The sequence below is a fragment of the Mobula birostris genome, chromosome 12, assembly GCF_030028105.1.
Source record: "Mobula birostris isolate sMobBir1 chromosome 12, sMobBir1.hap1, whole genome shotgun sequence".
Lineage (NCBI taxonomy): Eukaryota > Metazoa > Chordata > Chondrichthyes > Myliobatiformes > Myliobatidae > Mobula > Mobula birostris.
The window spans coordinates 83165429-83187321 of NC_092381.1; the positions used below are offsets into that span (position 1 = coordinate 83165429).

General features: G+C 41.1%; 1 protein-coding gene and 1 long non-coding RNA gene across 5 annotated transcripts in view; one reads left to right on the forward strand and one right to left on the reverse strand.

Annotated features, from left to right (window-relative positions):
• The window catches only part of LOC140206097 (flavin-containing monooxygenase 5-like), a 63981-nt gene that overhangs the window by 23364 nt on the left and 18724 nt on the right, over nt 1–21893 (forward strand). For 3 of the 4 annotated variants that reach the window (XM_072274235.1, XM_072274233.1, XM_072274236.1), the window contains exons 2-5: nt 4686–4823; nt 7575–7763; nt 17459–17624; nt 19403–19545. In XM_072274235.1, the coding sequence (XP_072130336.1) occupies nt 4692–4823; nt 7575–7763; nt 17459–17624; nt 19403–19545 (630 nt within the window). In that variant the 5' untranslated portion in view covers nt 4686–4691. Of the gene's footprint in view, nt 1–3573; nt 3719–4685; nt 4824–7574; nt 7764–17458; nt 17625–19402; nt 19546–21893 lie in introns of those variants that run through there. The other variant, XM_072274232.1, reaches the window with a different exon arrangement.
• LOC140206099 (uncharacterized) overlaps nt 1–21893 on the reverse strand; it is an 87208-nt gene that overhangs the window by 22024 nt on the left and 43291 nt on the right. Inside the window, exon 2 of the long non-coding RNA XR_011888061.1 lies at nt 12016–12491. This is a non-coding gene — a long non-coding RNA (uncharacterized lncRNA). The remainder of the gene's footprint in view (nt 1–12015; nt 12492–21893) is intronic.

The following is a 21893-nucleotide window of genomic DNA, read 5'->3' on the forward strand; positions in this document are numbered from 1 at the left end:
CTGCTTTTTTGTTTTTGACCGAGGCACGGTGACATCGATTTCCAAGGCTATAGCGCGTCACTCAGAAAATATGAGCATTTTCAAACGTGAAGAATACCTGTGCATCCAATGAGGTTTCCAGGTTTGGGTCACATGGGATCCCCTCATAACTCTGTTCCTCTTTCCCATGGCTGGGAGCTTCAGTCGGGTCAATTTGGGGTTGTCTGTTGCTGAACACGCCAGGATAGCTTGATCATTGTAACACCACACCAAATTGGGTGGTCTGTAAGATGATACCATTTTCAGCTTGGCTCCTTCTCCATGGGTTACACTAACCCGCACCCTCACCCAGCTTCCTCTGATTTCAAGCCTGATTGCCTCTCCGTTTCTCACCCCAACTGTCAAACTGCAGAAAAACATTAGGAGAAGGATTAAGCTACCTGGTCCTCAAGCCTGCCTGCCAGATCTTTCAATATTGTCATGGCCGATCTCAGCTTAACTCCTCCCGGCCAGTTCCTCGATTCCCTCCAGCAGTTTACCAGCCAGTGAAGGGATGGGTCAGGTGGATGATTTTCCTCTTGTACCAAATGTACGCTCGCTGGCCATTTTCTTAGCTACCTCCTGCGCCTAGCAAAGTGGCCACTGAGTGTATGTCCGTGGTCTTCTGCTGCTGTAGCCAATCCACTTCAAGATTTGATGTGTTGTGCATTCAGGGATGCTCTGCACACCACTGCTGTAATCCATGTTTATTTGACTTGCTATCTGCTTTCTGTCAGCTTGAACCAGTCTGACCATTTCCCTCTGCCTCTCTCATGAGCAAGATATTTTCACCCACATCTCCTCACTGGATGATTTTTTTTTTGCTTTTGTTTTGCACACTATTCTCTGTAAACACAAGAGACTGTTGTGTGTCAAAATCCCAGGAAATCAGCAGTTTCTGAGATACTCAACCCTCCCCATCTGGCACCAACACCCATTCCACAGTCAAAGTTACTGAGATCATATTTCTTCCTCATTCTGATGTTTGATCTGAGCAACAACTGAACCTTTTGACCATGTCTGCATGCTTTTATGCTTCAAGTTGCTGCCACATGATAGGCTGATTAGGTATTTGCATTAATGAGCTGGTGTACAGTCGTACCTAATAAGGTGGCCATTGAGTGTATCTTCAGCCACTAAAAGAGTGCATTAGCTGCAGGTTGTGCTGTTTAACACCATGACCAAGCTACTTTGTGCACATCACGGCTGGTGGCACAGTGACTCAATACAAGTTATTACATGCAGCAGAGTAGGGTAATTATTATAATCTAGCTCTGCCTATCTGTCAGAAAATGCCTTTGGTGGTAAAGCATTTAACAATTTCTACTCCACCCACTACATATGAACATAATGTGGGAGAACAGTCAGGCTGAGTGTATATCAAGATTTTACACAGAGAAAGGGAATGCATTTAATATTCTGGGATTCCAGCATTCACTGACAGAGGATACAGAAGTTTTTGATTATCATCTGTCATGTAATGGCATCAGCTGATAACTGAGCAGCTTAGCTTGGTACAATGCTCTGCCTCAGAAGGCAGTGGAGGCCAATTCTCTGGATTCTTTCAAGAAAGAGTTAGATAGAGCTCTTAAAGATAGCGGAGTCAAGGGATATGGGGAGAAGGCAGGAACGGGGTACTAATTGTGGATGATCAGCCATGATCACAGTGAATGGCGGTGCTGGCTCGAAGGGCTGAATGGCCTACTCCTGCACCTATTGCCTATTGTCAGTCTCTCAGGGATAATGAACAAAATGAGCTAAAACAGTTGCACTAGAAACTGCACAATTTTCCCTTTTATGGAAAACTTCAGTTGACACATGAGGAATTAAATAGCTTCACACAAGCAAGTATCTTCATTGCACTCTGATGCACTCATATGACAATAAACAAACCTGAATGTCACTTCCATTCTGACCAGCGAGCCACTTCCTTTTCCTATAACTAGGATGAATTGTTTGATTATACAAAAGAACAACATATTAGTCGACAGTTGATGCTTCGGGCCAAGACCACAGCATCTGCAGAATTCCTCATGTTGATTCAGTGACTTAGTGTAGTTTTCTTAAGAAGTGAGCTGTTCATTGAGAGAACTGCGAGCCTACTCTCATGCCCCTATTAAATTTCATACCTAGTGTTGCCTGACACCAAAACTGTTCTAAAGTGTCTGGTAAAGCAAGTAAAGTAAAATTTCCTGATTAAGTGCAGGTTGAATCCTGAATTTATTTGCGCAGACCACAATAGAGACCTTCTGTCAGTAAACCAGATTGTTGTGCTCAGCTGAACTCTAAATGTCCATCTTCATCAGTAGAAAATGATGCCACCCGTGTGGCTGTTTGCTTTTACTAAAGAAAGGTAACATCAGAATCAGAATCAGGTTTATTATCACCGGCATGTGACGTGAAATTTGTTAACTTAGCAGCAGCAGTTCAATGCAATACATAATCTAGCAAAGAGAGAAAAAAAATTATAATAATAAATAAACAAGTAAATCAATTACATATATTGAATAGATTTTTAAAAATGTGCAGAAACAGAAATTCTGTATATTAAAAAAAAATGAGGTAGTGTCCAAAGCTTCAATGTTCATTTAGGAAACAGATGGCAGAGGGGAAAAAGCTGTTCCTGAATCACTGAGTGTGTGCCTTCAGGCTTCCTGATGGTAACAGTGAGAAAAGGGCATGCCCTGGGTTCTGGAGGTCCTTAATAATGGACGCTGCCTTTCTGAGACACTGCTCCCTGAAGATAAACGGGGTACTTTGTAGGCTAGTACCCAAGATGGAGCTGACTAGATTTACAACCTTCTGCAGCTTCTTTCAGTCCTGTGCAGTAGCCCCTCCATACCAGACAGTGATGTAACCTGTCAGGATGCTTTCCATGGTACAACTATAGAAGTTTTTGAGTATATTTGTTGACATGCCAAATCTCTTCAAACTCCTAATAAAGTGTAGCCGTTGTCTTGCCTTCTTTATAATTAGATTGATATGTTGGGACCAGGTTTGATCCTCAGAGATCTTGACACCCAGGAATTTGAAGCTGCTCACTCTCTCCACTTCTGATCCCACTATGAGAATTTGTATGTGTTTCTTCGTCTTACCCTTCCTGAAGTCCACAATCAGCTCTTCCGTCTTACTGACGTTGAGTGCCAGGTTGTTACTGCGGCACCACTCCACTAGTTGGCATATCTCACTCCTGTACGCCCTCTCGTCACCACCTGAGATTCTACCAACAATGGCTGTATCATCAGAAAATTTGTAGATGATATTTGAGCTATGCCTAGCCACACAGTCATGTGTATATATAGAGTAGAGCAGTGGGCTAAGCACACACCCCTGAGGTGCGCCAGTGTCGATCGTCAGCCAGGAGGATATGCTATCACCAATCCACATAGACTGTGGTCTTCCGGTTAGGAAGTTGAGTATCCAATTGCAGAGGGAGGTACAGAGGTCCAGGTTCTGCAACTTCTTGATCAGGATTGTGGGAATGGTGGCATTAAATGCCGAGCTATAGTCGATAAACAGCATCCTAACGTAGGTGTTTGTGTTATCTAGGTGGTCTAAAGCCGTGTGGAGAGTCATTGAGATTGCGTCTGCCATTGACCTATTGTAGCGATAGGTAAATTGCAGTGGGTCCAGGTCCTTGCTGAGGCAGGAGTTCAGTCTAGTCATGACCAACCTCTCAAAGCATTTCATCACTGTCAATGTGAGTGATACCGGGCGATGGTCATTAAGACAGCCCACATTATAGCTTTGATGTCAGCACTTTGGAACATGTATTGTTTGACTGAATGAACAGCCGTTGCTTAGAATATTATTGTGTTTCCAGTTTATGACCCCGATGGTACTCGAGCACCAATATATTAAACACTGGAAAAACTCAGCTCATCAAACAGCATCTATGAGGGGGAAGTGGACAGTTAGTGTTCCAGTAAATAACTGAAGAATGGGATTGCTCCAGGTTGGCATAGAGACAAGCCCTTTGGCCCATTGACCCATCGATTCTGTACTGACCGTCAGCCATGCGCTGTCAATAATCCTATATTAATCTCATTTTTTTTTCTCCCCGTATTCTCATTAACACCGCTGCCCCTCAGATTCTAACCATCAAGTATGCACTGTGGATAATTACTATCGTCAATTAACCTGCTACCATGCTGCCTCTGAGAGGAAACGTGTGCTGTTGGATCACACTGGGAATTCAAAAAGGGTGCAGATTCCAGGGAAGTCAGATACAAAGTCTGATTTAACATTATGGAACTAGAATCTCACAGTTAATATTGCACATTTATTGTCAATGAATAGAACAAAGAAAAATAAAGATGACAGCTGGATTTTATCTTTGTATGAAGGGTTTTGTTTAAAACAGCATGTTAAACAGGCATTTAGAATAAGAACAGGAAAAAAAATCATTTAAAATGAGTCTTTTTCTGGAATGGGGAAAGGTCAAGGTTATATGAACTGCTGGATCTAGCAGTTATAGCAAAGGTTAGTTCACAACTCATCAACCGTTAACGAAGTTCATGCTGTGCTGTATAATGGTGTGGTTGCACTGTATAATATAGCTGTAAATATATAATTGGATGATTATCTGGGGAACATGATAAATACGGTGTCCCGATCTATTCTTATTTGTAAAATTAAATCAAGCTACTGGCTGTTTCCTTTTTTAGGTGAAGATGGCCAAGCGAGTCGCTATCATTGGGGCTGGAGCCAGTGGGCTAGCATGTATAAAATGCTGTTTGGATGAAGACTTGGAGCCCGTATGCTTTGAAAAAAGCAACGACATTGGAGGGCTCTGGAACTTTCAGGTACGTTTGCGTGTTTTATTAGGTTTCTTGGTGTTTCAATGCCAGCCTTTGCCAATGAAAACAGAAAATACTCAGCAAATCAGACAGCATTTGTGAAAAGAAAAACAGATAATATTTCAGGCCTGGGAGCCCTAATCTCTTATGGAGCTATGATAAGAGCATGAACCTCAAGACCACCAAAGGTCCAATTATTATCAAAGTATGTATCCATATAAACTCTGAAATTTGTATTTCTCCAGATCGCCACGAAAAAAAGAACATGAAAGTCATTCAAAGAGAAACATCAAACCCACACCCCACCCAGTACAAAAAAGAACAGCATTTCAATCATCAAGCACCACCCCCCCCCCAAACCGCCTTTCCCTTTGCACAACAGAACAGAAAAGGAATGGGTGATTTTAAAAAAAACACAAAAGTATAAAAACCATAAGGCTAAAAAATTCACAGTCCAAAAACGCAACAGTCCAATCCATACATGCAGGACCACGATACCATCCTACGGTATCACTGACATTCATCGAAAGAGAGGGACACCACACGAGGCAGAGAGGCCTACCTGCCTGCCACAGCGAGCCACACAGCGATAGGCCGCTTACAGATTCTTTTTCCAGCAGCGATCAAAAGGCAAGCAGTCGACACTAAAACTCGTGCTCGCCTTCTTTATCAAACATTGTCCCAAAGTTTCTTGGCATCGAGGCCATCTGAGTAGGCACTCACTTCCCGGAATCTCTCGGAGCTAGTAAAGCACTGGATCACTCAAATGATCTCCAAACTGTAAATTGCAGGCTCTAACAGTTTTCAGATTGGTTTGGATTGACTGTGGGTTTGATTTTTTAACTTTATATCTGAGTAATTCTCGAACTTGACCCCCCACTTCTCTATCCAGCTCTCACAATGAAGCTTCATTGTGACGAGGGAATACAATTCCAGGATTGTGTAACACTGTCACTTGTCAGAGGAACAATTGTGATAACAATCCAAAACTATGGAATTCTCATTGTTTGGGGTTGACAATTTAGGGTGAATATTTACATTGAGGTGTCCAATAGCATTCCACTCAGAATGGGACTGAGAACCTCAATCATGCAGTGGGAGTGCAAGGAGGACTTATGGTAAGTAGGCAGTAGGAAGAGAGCATCATCTCACAACATGCCCATCTGCTCTCCCCTTAGTCACCTCTTCACCAGTCTGTCTGAGGTTCCCATGTTGGCCTCTTTAGCTACCTACAGTATCAATGGATGTAAACTTTGCTTGATTCTGAGTAATAAGAAGGTGACATTGATACTCTAGGGGTCCACAGCACTGAGTTACACAGATACGCCACAGAAGCAGGATCTTTGGCCCAACGAGTCAATGGTGACCATCGATCATCCATTCATTCAATCCCATTTTTTATTCTCCCCACGCTCTCATCAACTCCACTCAGATTCTACCGTTTGCTACAAACAAGGGACAATTTGTGATGGCTAAGGAATCTCACAGCCTTTGTGATGTGAGAGTAAATGAGCACTGAGAGGAACCCCATGGAACACACAGGAAGAACGTGCAAACTCCACACAAACAATTTCGGAGTTCAGGATTGAACCTGCGTCTCCGCTGCTGTCAGGCAATGGCACTGTTAACTGTGCCACGATGCTTCTCTGCGCACTGAAGCCGAGATTGCCAAAGTACTTCACAAGTCATACACCCCTGTACTTACATTAAAAGTATTGGAAATATATACTTGTAGAGGCAAAACCAAATGTTTAAGTCAAGCCGCATTCTCTTCATGTTGTGGATCCAGAGTCAGAAGTTAAACTGGGGAACATGAACGTTATCAAGATCTTCCCTCGACCTTCCTTGAAATTGGAATTTCCAATTGTTGTGTGTATGTAACCCACAAAGAACTAGCAAAATTTAAGCTGATCAGATAAAACAATAAGGAAAAAAATGATAGATGCTTTTCCTTACAAAAGAAAGAATAATTGACGTTGGATAAATGCATTTTGATGTTCTGTCCGTTTATTTCTCCGATAACAGTGTTCATTCTTTCTGCTGTGAATTGTCCATTAAAGTACTGGACAAGTACTGCTTGTTGTATGATCAATGAGCTGATTTTATGTGCTGGACATTTTCAGTCTGTTTGTGGTACACTGCAGGACTGTACTGAAGACCAACAACTGAGTGTAACAAAAAAGAGAAAATCTGCAGATAGTGAAACCCAAAATAACACACACAAAATGCTGGAGGAACTCAGCAGGTCAGGCAGCATCTGTGGAAAAGAATTGAGTCAACATTACTGGATGAAGAGTCTCGGCCCATAACGTCAACTGTTTACTCTTTTCCTTAGATGCTGCCTGGCCTGCTGAGTTCCTCCAGCATTTCATGTGTGTAACTAAGTGTAACAACTGGTTTTGTCCACAGGAATCTGTCAGCAATGTTGACGCCTCCTGTGTTCGAATTTGCCAACAGTTTGCAGGTGAACTAAAGCCAAGCAAAACCCAAGCCACACTGTGATTATAGGTCACACCATGAACAGTCTGGTTATTGTGGCTCAGAGAAATTAGACTATTGCTTGCCATTCCTTTGTGACAGAAGTACAATGAAAATCTGCAAAAAATCCTTCATTCTCAAAATGAACAACTTATTGATGACTTTACTGTAGTACAAGAAGTTATGAATATTTTTGAGGACTGTTTTGAAGATGGAGAGAAAAGCATTAGTAGTTTTACAATAACTTCATAATAAATGTATTCTATTAATGTTATTCAGGAAGAAGTGACAGATGGGAGAGCTAGCATCTACAAGTCACTGATCATCAATACCTCCAAAGAGATGATGTGCTACAGTGATTTTCCAGTTCATGAAGATTATCCAAACTATATGCATCACTCAAAGATTTTGGAGTATTTCCGCCATTATGCTTCACATTTCGATCTACTGAAGTACATACAATTTGCGGTAATATTTAGATCTGTTTTCTAAAAATATTATAGTTTGTATCAAATTGGAACTTATTCTGCATGGGATCAGTTGTAAGATTGCCCATCCTCTAAGCAGAAATCCATGAGTGATTGATGTATCTATGAAGGGTGATTTGGGTACAGCTGGCTCCAGTGTGTCTAGAATCAGCCTGTGTTACTGAAGCTGTGGTGATGCAAGCAGAGTAAATTCCAATTGGATCTTCACTTACGGTTTAAAGACACAACAACTTCCCTTGTGAACTGAATCCTCCACAGGTACTGCTTCTCAGCTAGATGCAAGTCACAATGATCCCCTTGTGAGCTCCTGTTTCTGTGTTGTGCTCCTCAGTGACTCTATGACCCGGTGACTCTGTTTGATGCCATCTATAACCAGAGTGGAAATGACATGCTTGTTCTATCACCTCACCAATTCAGGTTCCTTTTGTTGCCTTCCAAGACTTGCTCGAGAATTGAAATCCAGAAAGAATTGAATTAACTTTATCTCTTACATCCTTCACATACATGATGAGTAAAAATCTTTACGTTATATCTCCACCTAAATGTGCAATATGCAATCATAGTAATTTATAATGATTTATAATAAATAGAACAGTCAATGTAACATAGAATACACTCAAATCAGTGAGAGTTAATCAGTCTGATGGTTTGGTGGAAGAATCTGTGAGGTTCTTGGTGATGGTGGATGCCGAGGAACTTAAATCTGTTTACCCTCTCAACCCCAGATCCATTGATGTCAATAGGGGTTAGTCCGTTTCCATTCTTCCTGTCGTCCACAACCAGCTTCTTTGTTTTTGTGACATTGAGGGAGAGGTTGTTTTCTTGACACCGCTGTGTCAGAAAGATGACTTCTTCCCTGTAGGCCACCAAGAGTAACAACGCGGTTCTATTCTGCACTGTACCTCAATAAGTGAATATATTTCATACAAATTGGTATGCTCACTCACTCCTGAGCATTTCCTGTAGACTATTCGGTATTAATTTGGTTCTGGCTGGTGAACCAGGCTATTCCTCTTCATGCAGATTGGAGTTTGCTGTATCAGAATCGGGCTTAACATCACCCGCATATGTTGTGAAATGTATTCATTTTGCAGCAGCCGTACAAGAAATTACATGATCAATATAGAGAAAAAAAACTGAATTACAGTCTGTGTATACACACATATATATAAAATAGTTAAATTAAAATAAGCAGTGGAAAAAAACTGAAATAAAAAGGTAGTGAGGTAGTGTTCTTGGGTTCAAATTCAATTTACAAATCTGATGGCAGAGGGGAAGAAACTATTCTTGAGTCACTGAGTGTGTTCCTTAAGGCTTCTGTACCTCCTTCCCTAAGGAAACAATCAGAAGTGGGCATATCCTGAGTGGTGAGGGTCCTTAATGATAGATGCTACTTTCCTAAGGCACTGCTCCTTCAAGATGTCTTGGACACTACGGATGGGTAGTACACATGATGGCACTGACTAATTTTACAAGTTTCTGCAACTTACTCAGATTTTGTGCATACCAGACGGTGTGGCAGCCAGTCAGTATGCTCTCCACGGTACGTTTGTAGAAGTTTTCGAGTTTCCCCAGAATCACAATAAGCACTTATTTACACGATATAACATCACCTCCACACTTCATGCAGAAACAGTTACCTATTACTTCGCATCACTACCACAACCAGGCTGAACTATTCCAAACTCTCCTGCTGAACTCCCGTTTTCTCGTCTCCATGAAGTTAAACTAGCCCTTGGGACTATATCTTGCACGATGTTCTTACTCACCCAGCATCCTTATTCTTACTGACCTTCACTGGCTCCACGGCCTTTTTGTGTTTGGGTCCATTTGTGGCCTTTTCTTTCAGAATGCTGGAGCAGAAAGGCTTGTAGCAATTTTGTTGAAGAAACTGAGTGGCCCTGTAGAAGGGTTTTCTAGATGATGTGATAAAATAGGAAGATTCGGTAGCTGACACAGTGCTCGTGGTACAAATGCAAAGGAGATCACAGAACCAAAGAAAGGCCCTGGAAGGATCTGAGATGAGGTAAGGAGTCTAAAATTCTCCAGCATTCTGTAAACCATTTGATGGTGCAAGGGCAAGAATAATAAAGTTGGCCCACAATTATTGGTGATTATCATTTTAGTGCTGATTCCAATAACGCTCTTATTCCTGGGAAGAAATCCAGAATGCCCAGCAAGGTACCAGTTGATCACTTATTGAATTGAATTGACTTTATTACTTACATCCTTCAGATACATGAGGAGTAAAAATCTTTTTGTTATGTCTCCATCTGAATGTGTAATTTGTAGTAATTTGTGATAAATAGTATGTACAACAGGACAGTCAACATAAAATAGAAATACAATTGTATCAGCATGAATTAATCAGTCTGATGTCCTGGTGGAAGAAGTTGTCCTGGAGCCTGTTGGTCCTGGCTTTTATGCTGCAGTACTGTTTCCCAGATGGTAGCAGCTACAATAGATTGTGGCTGGGGTGACTCAGGTCCCCAATGATCGTTCAGGCCTATTTTACACACCTGTCTTTGTAAACGTCCTGGATAGTGGGAAGTTCACATTCACAGATGCGCTGGGCTGTCCGCACCACTCTCTGCGGAGCCCTGTGATTGAGAGAGATACAGTTCCCATACCAGGCAGTGATACAGCTATTCAGGATTCTCTCAGTTGTGCCCCTGTAGAAAGTTCTTAGGATTTGGGGCCCAATGCCAAGCTTCCTCAACCATCTGAGGTGAAAGAGGCGCTGTTGTGCTGTTTTCACCACACAGATAGTATGTACAGACCACGTGAGATCCTTGATGATGTGGATGCCAAGGAACATAAAGCTATTCACTTTTTCAACCCTCGATCCATTGATGTCAATAGGGGTCAGCCTTTCTCCATTCCTCCTGTAGTCCACAACCAGCTCCTTTGTTTTTGCGACATTGAGGGAGAGGTTGTTTTCTTTACACCACTGTGTCAGGGAGGAGACTTCTTTCCTGTAGGCTGTCTCATTATTATTTGAGATTAGGACAATCAATGTAGTATTGTCAGCAAACTTAATTGGGAGATTGGAGCTGTAGGTGGTGACACAGTCATGAGTATACAGAGAGTAAAGGAAGGGGCTTAGGACATCCCTGGGGGGCTCCTGTGTTGAGGGTCAGAGGGGCAGAGTTGAGGAAGCCCACTCTTACCACCTGCTGGCGATCTGACAGGAAGTCCAGGATCCAGCTACACAAGGCCGAAGTCTCTGAGCTTCTCATCAAGCCTGGAAGGAATTATGGTGTTGAGTGCTGAACTGTAGTCCAAGAACAGTATTCTCACATAAGCATCCTTCTCCATATGTGTAAGGACGGTGTGTAGAGCTGTGGCTATTGTGTCTCTCGATTGGTTGTGTCGGTAGGCAATTTGTAGGAGGTCCACTGTGGCAGCAGCATGATGCGGATGTAATGCTTGACCAGCCTCTCAAAGCATTTGCTTATCTGAAAATATAAACGTAGCTCCCCTTTTCCTTTCTAAACTGAATTCCCCTGCTCGCTAAATCTTGTTTGTTTTTATTTACCATGCAGAAGTGCAAGATTCTCTGGTGATAATGCCATTATTCAACAGCCGGTAATGCTATTCAGAAACACATCAGTGGGCTCAGCTGGGAAACAAGGGAGTCACTGAGCAGTGTGGACAAGTGTGAAAATGATTAGTAGGCACATTCTACTCTTTCCAGGCTTTGGGCCTAGATAGACATTGGTTTGTTCAGAGATTGTTATCAAAAGACCATTTACGATGGCTAAATCTTTCCAAATCCAAACTTGTACAAGAAGCTAGATTGGGCTAGATGAAGTCTTAGTCATGATTTTTGTGTTTCTGATGCATGGAAACTCATTTATAACATTAATAGCCTCTATCCAGTTTCTATCCTGTGAAAGCAAAACAGGGAAGTAATTAGAATTGTTTAAAATATAATTATTTCAGTGTCTGATTAACATTCTAAACAGAACAGGTACATGTTTCCCCCACTATCCGAAAGTAGAGCGTTCCTAAGAAACCCTTCGTAAGCCGAAATGGCGTAATGTGAAGAAGCAATTACCAATAATTTATATGGGAAGAATTTTTGAGCATCCCCAGACCCAAAAAATAACCTACCAAATAACACATAAAACCTAAAATAACAGTAACATATAGTAAAAGCAGGAATGATATGATAAATACACAGCCTATATAAAGTAGAAATAATGTATGTACAGTATAGTTTCACCTACCAGAATCGGGAAGACAGCGAGCACACTGGAAGGTTGAAACGCACGCACAATGTCTTTATTTCATTCACCACGATCGAAACGCTTAATTACGTCCAGTTTTACGCTAAGTGTAACACCCTTACAAGCTCCTTTAGGCTTTTCTGATATCTTAGGACACATCTTGCTAACAGATGCACAAGATTAAAGCACAGATGCTCACAGACACAGTTCAAAGCTATGGCGGCTTGATGCTGAGATGCTGAGTGTAGTTCCCCGGGAAGGCGCTTGGTGGCGCCACTCTCACTGCTCGGGGTGCGCGCTGCCTCTATAACGGCTCGCTGCAAAACAAACGCTGAACGCTATTTTCGCTTTTCGCCTTTTTTTGTAAAAGCGAAAATTCTCTTCGGATTTCTTTCAGTTAGCGAAAACAGGTACTAATGTAGGTCTTCCGTAAAAGTGAAGTGGCGTAAAGCAAACTTTCGAAAAGTGGGAGATACCTGTAATCAACACAGAAGATGTGCAAAGATCTGGTCAGTCTAAACAAGGTACTTAATAGTGTATTCTGTGGGTCAATGAAATAATCCAGAATTCTGGAAAGAGAAAGTAATATTATTTAAGTCAGTAATGTTGAAATTATCGCTTTCCTGCATCTTGACCCCATCTCTGAAAACTCTGCTTGGTAATGGCTGTCTAACTATTTTCCTTTTCCTGACTATATTCTCACGGGCAGGTTTGTTAGAGCTGTTGGGGAGGGTTTAAACTAATTTTGCAGGGGGGTGGGAACCAGAGTGAAGGGACTCAGGATAGGATGGATGGTAAAAAAGTTAGGGTAGTGTGCAGTCAGACCGTTAGGAAGTGCAGGCAGGTGATGGGACTTAGTTGCAGCCAACAGGCTGAGTATCAAATCATTAGGGATATAGAATCAGAAAGGTCGGCAAATATGGTACTCAAGGTGTTGTATCTAAATGCACTTGGTATAAGAAATAAGGTGGATGATCTTGTTGCAATATTACAGCTTGTCAGGTATGATGTTGTGGTCATCACCGAATTAGGACTGAAGGATGGTTGTAGTTGGGAGCTAAATGTCCAAGGCTACACGTTATATCAGAGGGACAGGAAGGTAGGCAGAGGGGTTGGTGTGGCTCTGCTGGCAAAGAATGTCATCATATCGGTAGAAGGATGTGACATAGGATTGGAGAATGTTTTGATCCTTGTGAGTTGAGTTAAGAAACTGCAGTAAGGGTAAAAGGACGTTGTTGGCAGTTGTTTACAGACCTCCCAACAGTGGCTGGGAGGTGGACCACAGGTTACAAAAGGAAACAGAAAAAGCAAGTCAAAAGGGCAATGTTATGGTAGTCATGGGAGACTTTAACATGCAGGTCGATTGGGGAAAATCAGGTTGGTAATGGATTTCAAGAGAGTGAGTTTGTTGAGTGCCTAAGAGATAGCTTTTCAGAGCAGTTTGTCAATCCAGTTTGGATTGGGTGTTATGTAATGATCTGGAGACGATAGGGAGCTTAAGGTAAAAGAACCCTTAGGAGCCAGCGATCACAATATGATTGGGTTCAATTTGAAATTTGATAGGGAGAAAGTAAAGTCTGATGTAGCAGTATTTCAGTGGAGTAAGGGAAATTACAGTGTGAGAGGGGAGTTGGCCAAAGTAAGTTGGAAGGAGCTGCTGACAGGGATGTCAGCAGAACTGCAATGGTGTGCGTTTCTGGGAAAAATGAGTAAGGTGCAGGACATGTGTATTCCAAAAATGAAGAAATACTCAAATGGTAAAGTAGTACAAACGTGGCTGACAAGGGAAGTCAGAGCTATTGTAAAAGCAGAAGAAAGGGCATACAACAAAGCAAAAATTACTGGGAAGATAGAGATTTGGGAATTTTTTAAAACCTACAGAGAGCAACTAAAATAATCATTAGGAAAAGATAAAATATGAAAGCAAGCTAGCAAATAATATCGAAGTAGATAGTACACGTTTTTTTTCAAGTATGTTAAAAATAAAAGAGAAATGAGAATGGATGTAGAACTGCTAGAAAATGAGGCCAGAGAAATAATAATGGGGGACAAGGAGATGGCTGATGAACTAAATGAGTATTTTGCGTCAGTGGAAGACACTAGCAGTATGCCTGATGTTGTAGTGTGTGAAGGAAGAGAAGTGGGTGCAGTTACTATTACAAGAGAGAAGGTGCTCAAGAAGCTGAAAGACCTAAAGGTATGTAATTTACCCAGACCAGATGAACTGCACCCTAGGGTTCTGAAAAAGGTAGTGTTAGAGATTGTGGTGGCATTAGAAATTATCTTTCAAAAATCATTGGAATCTTGCATCATGCCAGAGGACTGGAAAATTGCAAATGTCACTCCACTCTAAGAAAGGAGGAAGGCAGCAGAAAGGAAATTATAGACCAGTTAGCCTGACCTCACTGGTTGGGAAGATGTTAGAGTCAATTGTTAAGGATGAGGTGATGGACTACTTCGTAACACAGGACAAAATTGTACAAAGTCAGCATGGTTTTCTTCAGGGAAAATCCTGCCTGACGAACCTATAGGAATTCTTCGAGGAGATTACAAGTAGTATAGATAAAGGGGATGTAGTGGATGTTGTATACTTGGACTTTCAGAAGGCCTTTGACAAGGTGCCACACATGAGGCTGCTTACCAAGTTAAGAGCCTATGACCTTCCATGACTGATTTAGTTTTTAAAGAATGGAACAGGCTAGGTATTAAATGTTTTGGGGATCTGTTTGTTGGAGGAAATCCTTTTTCATTTGAGCAATTGTCAGCTAAATATAGCCTACCCAAAACTCACTTTTTTAGATATCTACAAATTAGAGACTTTCTAAGATCTCAATTATGCACATTTCCTATAAGCTCAGATAAGAACTTACTGGATGTAATTTTTAATTTGACACCTTTTTATAATGGTTCAATATCTAATATTTATGGTATGTTACTGGAGACGAGGTATGTTCCTTTAGACAAAATTAAGAATCTCTGGGAACAAAACTTAACAGACATCAATATCTGAGGAAACTTGGAATGAAATTTTTAAACCAGTTAATACGTCCTCGCTATGTGCTCGCCACTCCTTCATACAATTTAAGGTGGTACATGCGTGTTCGTCCATCATTGACATCGATGAGGACCTCGACACCATTTGATGGTGTCCAGACTAGCACGTGATTTGGATTTGGAGGGAGAGTTGCGCAGCGTCAGCCTCACTCTCTCTTCCCAATTCCCATCTGGATCCAGTGGCAAGACAGAGTCGAGACGGCTGGAGATAGGACTAGGTGCAGTGGATGACCAGGACATCTTCTGTGTCTTGTCCTGCTCTACACGTTCCACGCCGCTTGCAGAGACCGCTTTCTTGATCATTGGACCTTCCATTGGTATCGTCTGCTCAATCTACCGGAGTCTGTCTTCACATGTTGGGATAGACAACTCCCTATCTCACCGACGGTTTGAGACCCATCAGCTACCCTCACCTGGTTTAGCCGGCTTGTTGAAGCCGTTGCCCAGGGTGTGGCCACTGTCACATGGACAGCTACAGGGTGCCACAGGTGAGAGCTGAGTGCCAGGTGGTACATAGAGTCCATATGACTAAAGATAAGCTATTTCGTTTTTATTCAGATATATCCCCCTACTGTGACAGATGCAATAATGGAGAAGCTTCATTAATTCATATGTTTTGGACTTGTTCATGTCTTGAAAAATATTGGAAGGAAGTTTTCAAACTTTTTCTTTATCTTTCAAAGTCAATTTGAAGCCTAATCCTCTGACAGCCCTATTCGGTATTGTTGCAGGACAAGAGATCAAGTTGAAGACATCAGATTTAGATATTTTGGCCTTTAGCTCTCTTATAGCTAGGAGGGCGCTCTTGTTTAAATGGAAAGATGTTTCCCCCTACTCATGCTCAATGGTTATGCAATATTATGTCATGCTTAGATTTAGAGAAGATTCATTGTTCAATTTCTGAATCTTGTCAAGACTTTCAAATATCGTTGGGACGCTTTCTGAATTATTTTCAAAACTTCCAAAACCCTTAATTCGTTGCTTAAATTTAGATGTTGGCTATTATTAATTTTTATTATACGAGAAGGTATTTTACCTTTTTTTCTCTTTAATAAACAGCATCGGTCTTGGTAGGCATTAGATTCTTTTTGTTGTAATAAATTAGTATATTTCAATATAACTTTGACTAACCTTCATGAATACAGGGTAATGAGATTGTTATTATGAATAGATATAATGTAATTGGTAGTTGTTTTTTTTTCAACCTTTATATGCTTTCTTGTACTCTGTTTTCTTCTATGTAGAAACTAATAAAAATATTGAAAAGAAGAGCCTATGGTATTACAGGAAAGTTACGAACATGGTTAGAGCATTGGCTGATTGGTAGGAGGCAGTAAATGGGAATAAAAGGATCCTTTTCTGATTGGCTGCCAGTGACTAGTGATGTTCCGCAGGAGTTGGTGTTGGGACCACTTCTTTTTATGCTGTATATAACTTAGATGATGGAATAGGTGGCTTTGTTGCCAAGTTTGTAGATGATACGAAGATTGAAGGAGGGGCAGATAGTGTTGAGGAAAGAGGTAGGATGCAGAAGGATTTAGACAGATTAGGAGAATGGGCAAGAAAGTGGCAAATGAAATACAATGTTGGAAAATGCATGGTCATGCACTTTGGTAGGAGAAATAAATGTGTGGACTGTTTTCTAAACGGGGAGAAAATCCAAAAACCTGAGATGCAAAGAGACTTGGGAGTCCTTGTGCAGAACACCTAAACTTGCAGGCCAAGTAGGTGGTGAGGAAGGCAAATTTAATGTTAGCATTCATTTCAAGAGGTCTAGAATACAAGGGCGAGGATGTGTTGCTGAAGCTTTATAATGCACTAGTGATGCACCTTGAGTATTGTGAACAGTTTTGTGTCTCTCATCTTAGAAAAGATGTGCTGGCATTGGAGAGGGTCCAGAGGAGGTTCACAAGGATGATTCCAGGAATGAAAGAGTTATTATACGAGGAACGTTTGATGGCTCTGGGTCTGTACTTGCTGGAATTCAGAAGGATGAGGGGGGACCTTGTTGAAGTCTTTCGAATGTTGATGGACAGAGTAGATGTGGAAAGAATGTTTCCCATAGTGGGAGATTCTAGGACCAGAGGACACAGCCTCAGGATAGAAGGGTGCCCTTTCAAAACAGAGATGCGGAGAAATTCCTTTAGCCAAAGGATGTTGAATTTGTGGAATTTGTTCCCACATGCAACTGTAGAGGCCAGGTTGTTGGCTGTATTTAAGGCAGAGATTGATAAGTTCTTGATTGAACATGGCATCAAAGGTTACAGAGAGAAGGCTGGGATGCAGGGTTGAAGAGGAGGAAAAAAGAAGGATCAGTCATGATTGAATAGCGGAGCAGACTTGATAATTCTGCTCCTATGTCTTACGGTCTTTTTGGTTCTTGCTTTAGACCAGTGTCTGCAGTATTACACAGCGGGCAGATTTCTCCACCACTGGACAGTGGGATGTAGTGGCAAGAGACGCTGAGGGAAATTTGGAAACAACTACCTTTGATGCTATTTTGGTCTGTATCGGTCATCACGCTAATCCTCATTTACCTCTGGATACATTTCCTGGTGAGTAAAACGAGTATATTCATCAGTTAAAGCACAGGTTGAGGGGATGAAGATGAAAACACTTTCTCTACAGTGTAAGACATTAATAAGAAAGATTTCCGTTTGCAGTGTTTCGTGAAGCAACCTCTGTATGCCAAATACTATAAATATATTTTTGTTTACAATTTTTCATATCTACCCTGCTGCAGATCTATGGTCAGCAATGCCGCCCAAAGAGCAAAGTGATAATGACCAAGCCTTTTGAAAAATTCAGTACATCTGGCGTTTGGAGACAAGTAGTGAAGTAGCTTGCCGGGTACTTGATGGAAGACAAAGAGCTGGTAGAATGAGTAGTTTCCAAAGTGGCGAGACCAAAGAATTGTGATCCCTCAAGGATGAGAGATGGCACCACGACTGACATTTTATATGAAACAATATGATACTTCAGAATCAATGATAATTTAAAAATTTGTAAACCATATATGAATGCTCAGCTTGGTTAATGACCATGAATCTTTTTGTAATTCGGTGCATATGCAATGGATGTGTAATTGGAAAATTGTTCTAAAAATAGACAACTTCAAAGTATCACATTTAGTAGGAAAAAATAAGAAGCCATATCTTACCTGGAAAGAAAGGAGTCTAAATGAATAAATAGATCAAAGAGTACTTTAAGAGCAAATATTTATATCACTAAATGTTTTCATCAAGCAAAAAGGTGCATACTCCATATTTTATTTTGTAAAACAAAGGTATTATCTGTTCACTTTCTCTTCTTGACTACTCAGAAAGTTGAAGCAATTTTCCAGCATTGCATAGGTCATAATCAGAGGTAATGATCCCTGGATTCGTTTTGCCAACAGCTCCTAGAAATTAGCTCCTGCTTTCTGTGAGTCAATAAGCCCTGAGCATTAATCTTGCCAGCAATTCCTGAAGTTGCACGTTTAGAAAAGAGGAGCATTGTGCACTGCTACAACAATAGTGATTTGTGAAAGTAGCCCTGGGTTCTGCTATTTCCCCTTTCCTAGCCACCCCACCAACCCCGCCTCCCACCAGCACACTGAACATTGGTCCTATACTTTAGTTGTGCATGTTCTCTGATATCTCCATTTGACATGGAGCTTTGGAAGCTTTGGACAATTTCAATTATTTTCTGAACTCAATTAAAATAATGCCTTTCATTATTTAAACTCTGACATTAGCAAAAAATTTATAATGTAATTATCTGAAAGAATGAATAAGGGAGCAATTCTTCAATGTGTGCTATTTTTGGTACTCTTTGATTTAAAAGAATGTCTATCGGCTTAATGGTTAGTTGAAAGGGTTTTGAAAATTAAAGAATATTTTAAGAGGTAGGGAAGATAAAACATCATTATAGGAGGAAAATATTTAGCCTGTATAACATCTTTGATAGAAATGTGAAAGGGGAAAGAACGGTAACTTTGAAGTGGGATTGGGGAGCATGGTCGTATTTAGCATGGCTAAAAAATACTGATGGGTTTTGTGATTATTGAGTCCCCAGGTTCAGTCTACAACTGATACATTGAAGCTGATTAGTTGTAGAAATTGAGCAGGAAAAATTAAGGCAGTGGGAAAAGACTGACAATAAACCAGCCATAGATTTAGGGTAAATAATAACTCTGCTGAAATTTCAATGATGCTTTAACTATTTATCCACAAGGCATAAATATACAACTTATTTAGCCTACTGTGTTATGTATACTGACTATAATTACAGAGTTGTATTGTATACTCACCAAGCAAAATGCTCTAACATTGACTGTCTTAATTTTCCCCAGGCATAGAAAAGTTCAAGGGTCAATACATGCATAGTAAAGATTACAAAGGACCCCAACAATTCGAAGGGAAAACAGTGGTAATAGTTGGAATTGGAAACTCTGGGAGCGACCTTGCAGTTGAAATCAGTCAACAAGCGAAACAGGTGAGGAGAACATAGACAATAGAATCTAAATCGATTTTTAAATACTGTGTGCATAAAAGTAAACTTCCACCTGTCTGTATCTGCCTGGCAAGTGCTGTTCCAAGCCTCATCTGTTATATGATGTTACAAAAACATCTCCTCTTCACCACCCATTGCATCAGCACTTTCCAATCAAATGACACAAATTTGTGTAAAAAAATATTAATGCGTCTGATGTGACAATGGATACAACGAATGATTACATGAGGACACGGGGAGGTCCGCTAGTCACTTCAGCATGTTCTCCCTTACAATGATCTATGTCTGTTTCATCCATATGTTTCCTTCTGTGCTCCAGCAGATTAAGATCCAGTCAAGTTTCAAGTTTAAGATTCAGTAAGCATTTACTGCAGTTCTCTGATAATTTCTTATAACTGACTGGATGAAACCTTTTACCTTCTCTCTTTAATGGCCTAATTAGACATTCCCCACCAGCAAAAGCAGTTTCCCTCTCCTGACCAATTACCTTAAAAACAATAAACGTAAATAAAATCATCCTTGAATTTTGAATAAATGGCCAAGTTTACATTCTCTCCTTGTGTAACGCCCTGGAAAAGGTTTCACTGCTAATGTAATCATCTTTCTATAGAAGCAGTGTTTGGGTTATAGTAGAGGTAACGGGTGCTTTGGAATGTGAGCTGGGTCTTTTGTTCGGCGGGAGATGAACAGAGAAGACACTGGGGAGAACCGGGCGTAGGATAAGACCTGGTGACGGACCGTGATTCAATGGAGCCAGGCACCGAGATCGACTGAGAATCGGTGAATATGAATTTTGACGCGATGGGAAGAGTTGAACTCCAACTTGTCCATATTTGACCGTCCAATTATAATGGGCTCTTTTAGGTTTTTTCCTTTCTTTTCTTTACTAATCCTTAAGTTAAGATTCATAAAATAATTCCTTTAATCGTATGCAGTGTACGGCCTGTTGTTTCTTGGCACTGAGTTGTTACAGGGTTGCAAATTACACAGTATCCACCAAAACCGAGGTTTGGGATGGGAGAGCCAGCTCAATCTCATACAGCCAAGGAAACCAGCGGGGTTTCATTTATGGGGGTATCATCCCAGATTGATTTCGTTGGATGCTGTGTGATTGCCCTGAGCATTGATCCAGTGGGTTGTGTTTTTAAGCCTGTGTTTAAACTATTGTCTAGTGCAGTGATTGAGATACATGGTTATGGACACTGCAGGGGTCGGCACGTAGTCTCATGAGAAGAATAGCTAAGGAACCATGTGGCCTCATGTGATCACATGTCCAAGGCCCCTGCACTTATTCCTCGGGTTCTGTGGTCATTAATATATATTGTAAACAACTGGGGTCCCAGCACTGAGCCTTGCGGTACCCCACTAGTCACTGCCTGCCATTCTGAAAAGGTCCCGTTTATTCCCACTCTTTGCTTCCTGTCTGCCGACCAATTCTCTATCCACATCAATACCTTACCCCCAATACCGTGTGCTTTAAGTTTGCACACTAATCTCCTGTGTGCGACCTTGTCAAAAGCCTTTTGAAGATCCAAATATACCACATCCACTGGTTCTCCCCTATCCACTCTACTAGTTACATCCTCAAAAAATTCTGAGATTCGTCAGACATGATTTTCCTTTCACAAAATCATGCTGACTTTGTCCGATGATTTCACCGCTTTCCAAATGTGCTGTTATCACATCTTTGATAACTGACTCTAGCATTTTCCCCACCACCAATGTTAGGCTAACTGGTCTATAATTCCCCGGTTTCTCTCTCCCTCCTTTTTTAAAAAGCGAGGTTACATTAGCCACCCTCCAATCCTCAGGAACTAGTCCAGAATCTAAAGAGTTTTGAAAAATTATCACTAATGCATCCACTATTTCTTGGGCTACTTCCTTAAGCACTCTGGGATGCAGACCATCTGGCCCTGGGGATTTATCTGCCTTTAATCACTTCAATTTACCTAACACCACTTCCCTACTAACATGTATTTCCCTCAGTTCCTCCATCTCACTGGACCCTCTGTCCCCTACTATTTCCAGAAGATTATTTATGTCCTCCTTAAGGAAGACAGAACCAAAGTAGTTATTCAATTGGTCTGCCATGTCCTTGCTCCCCATAATCAATTCACCTGTTTCTGTCTGTAGGGGACCTACATTTGTCTTAACCATTCTTTTTCTTTTCACATATCTATAAAAGCTTTTACAGTCAGTTTTTATGTTCCCTGCCAGTTTTCTCTCATAATCTTTTTTCCCTTTCCTAATTAAGCCCTTTGACCTCCTCTGTTGGACTCTGAATTTCTCCCAGTCCTCAGGTGAGCCACTTTTTCTGGCTAATTTGTATG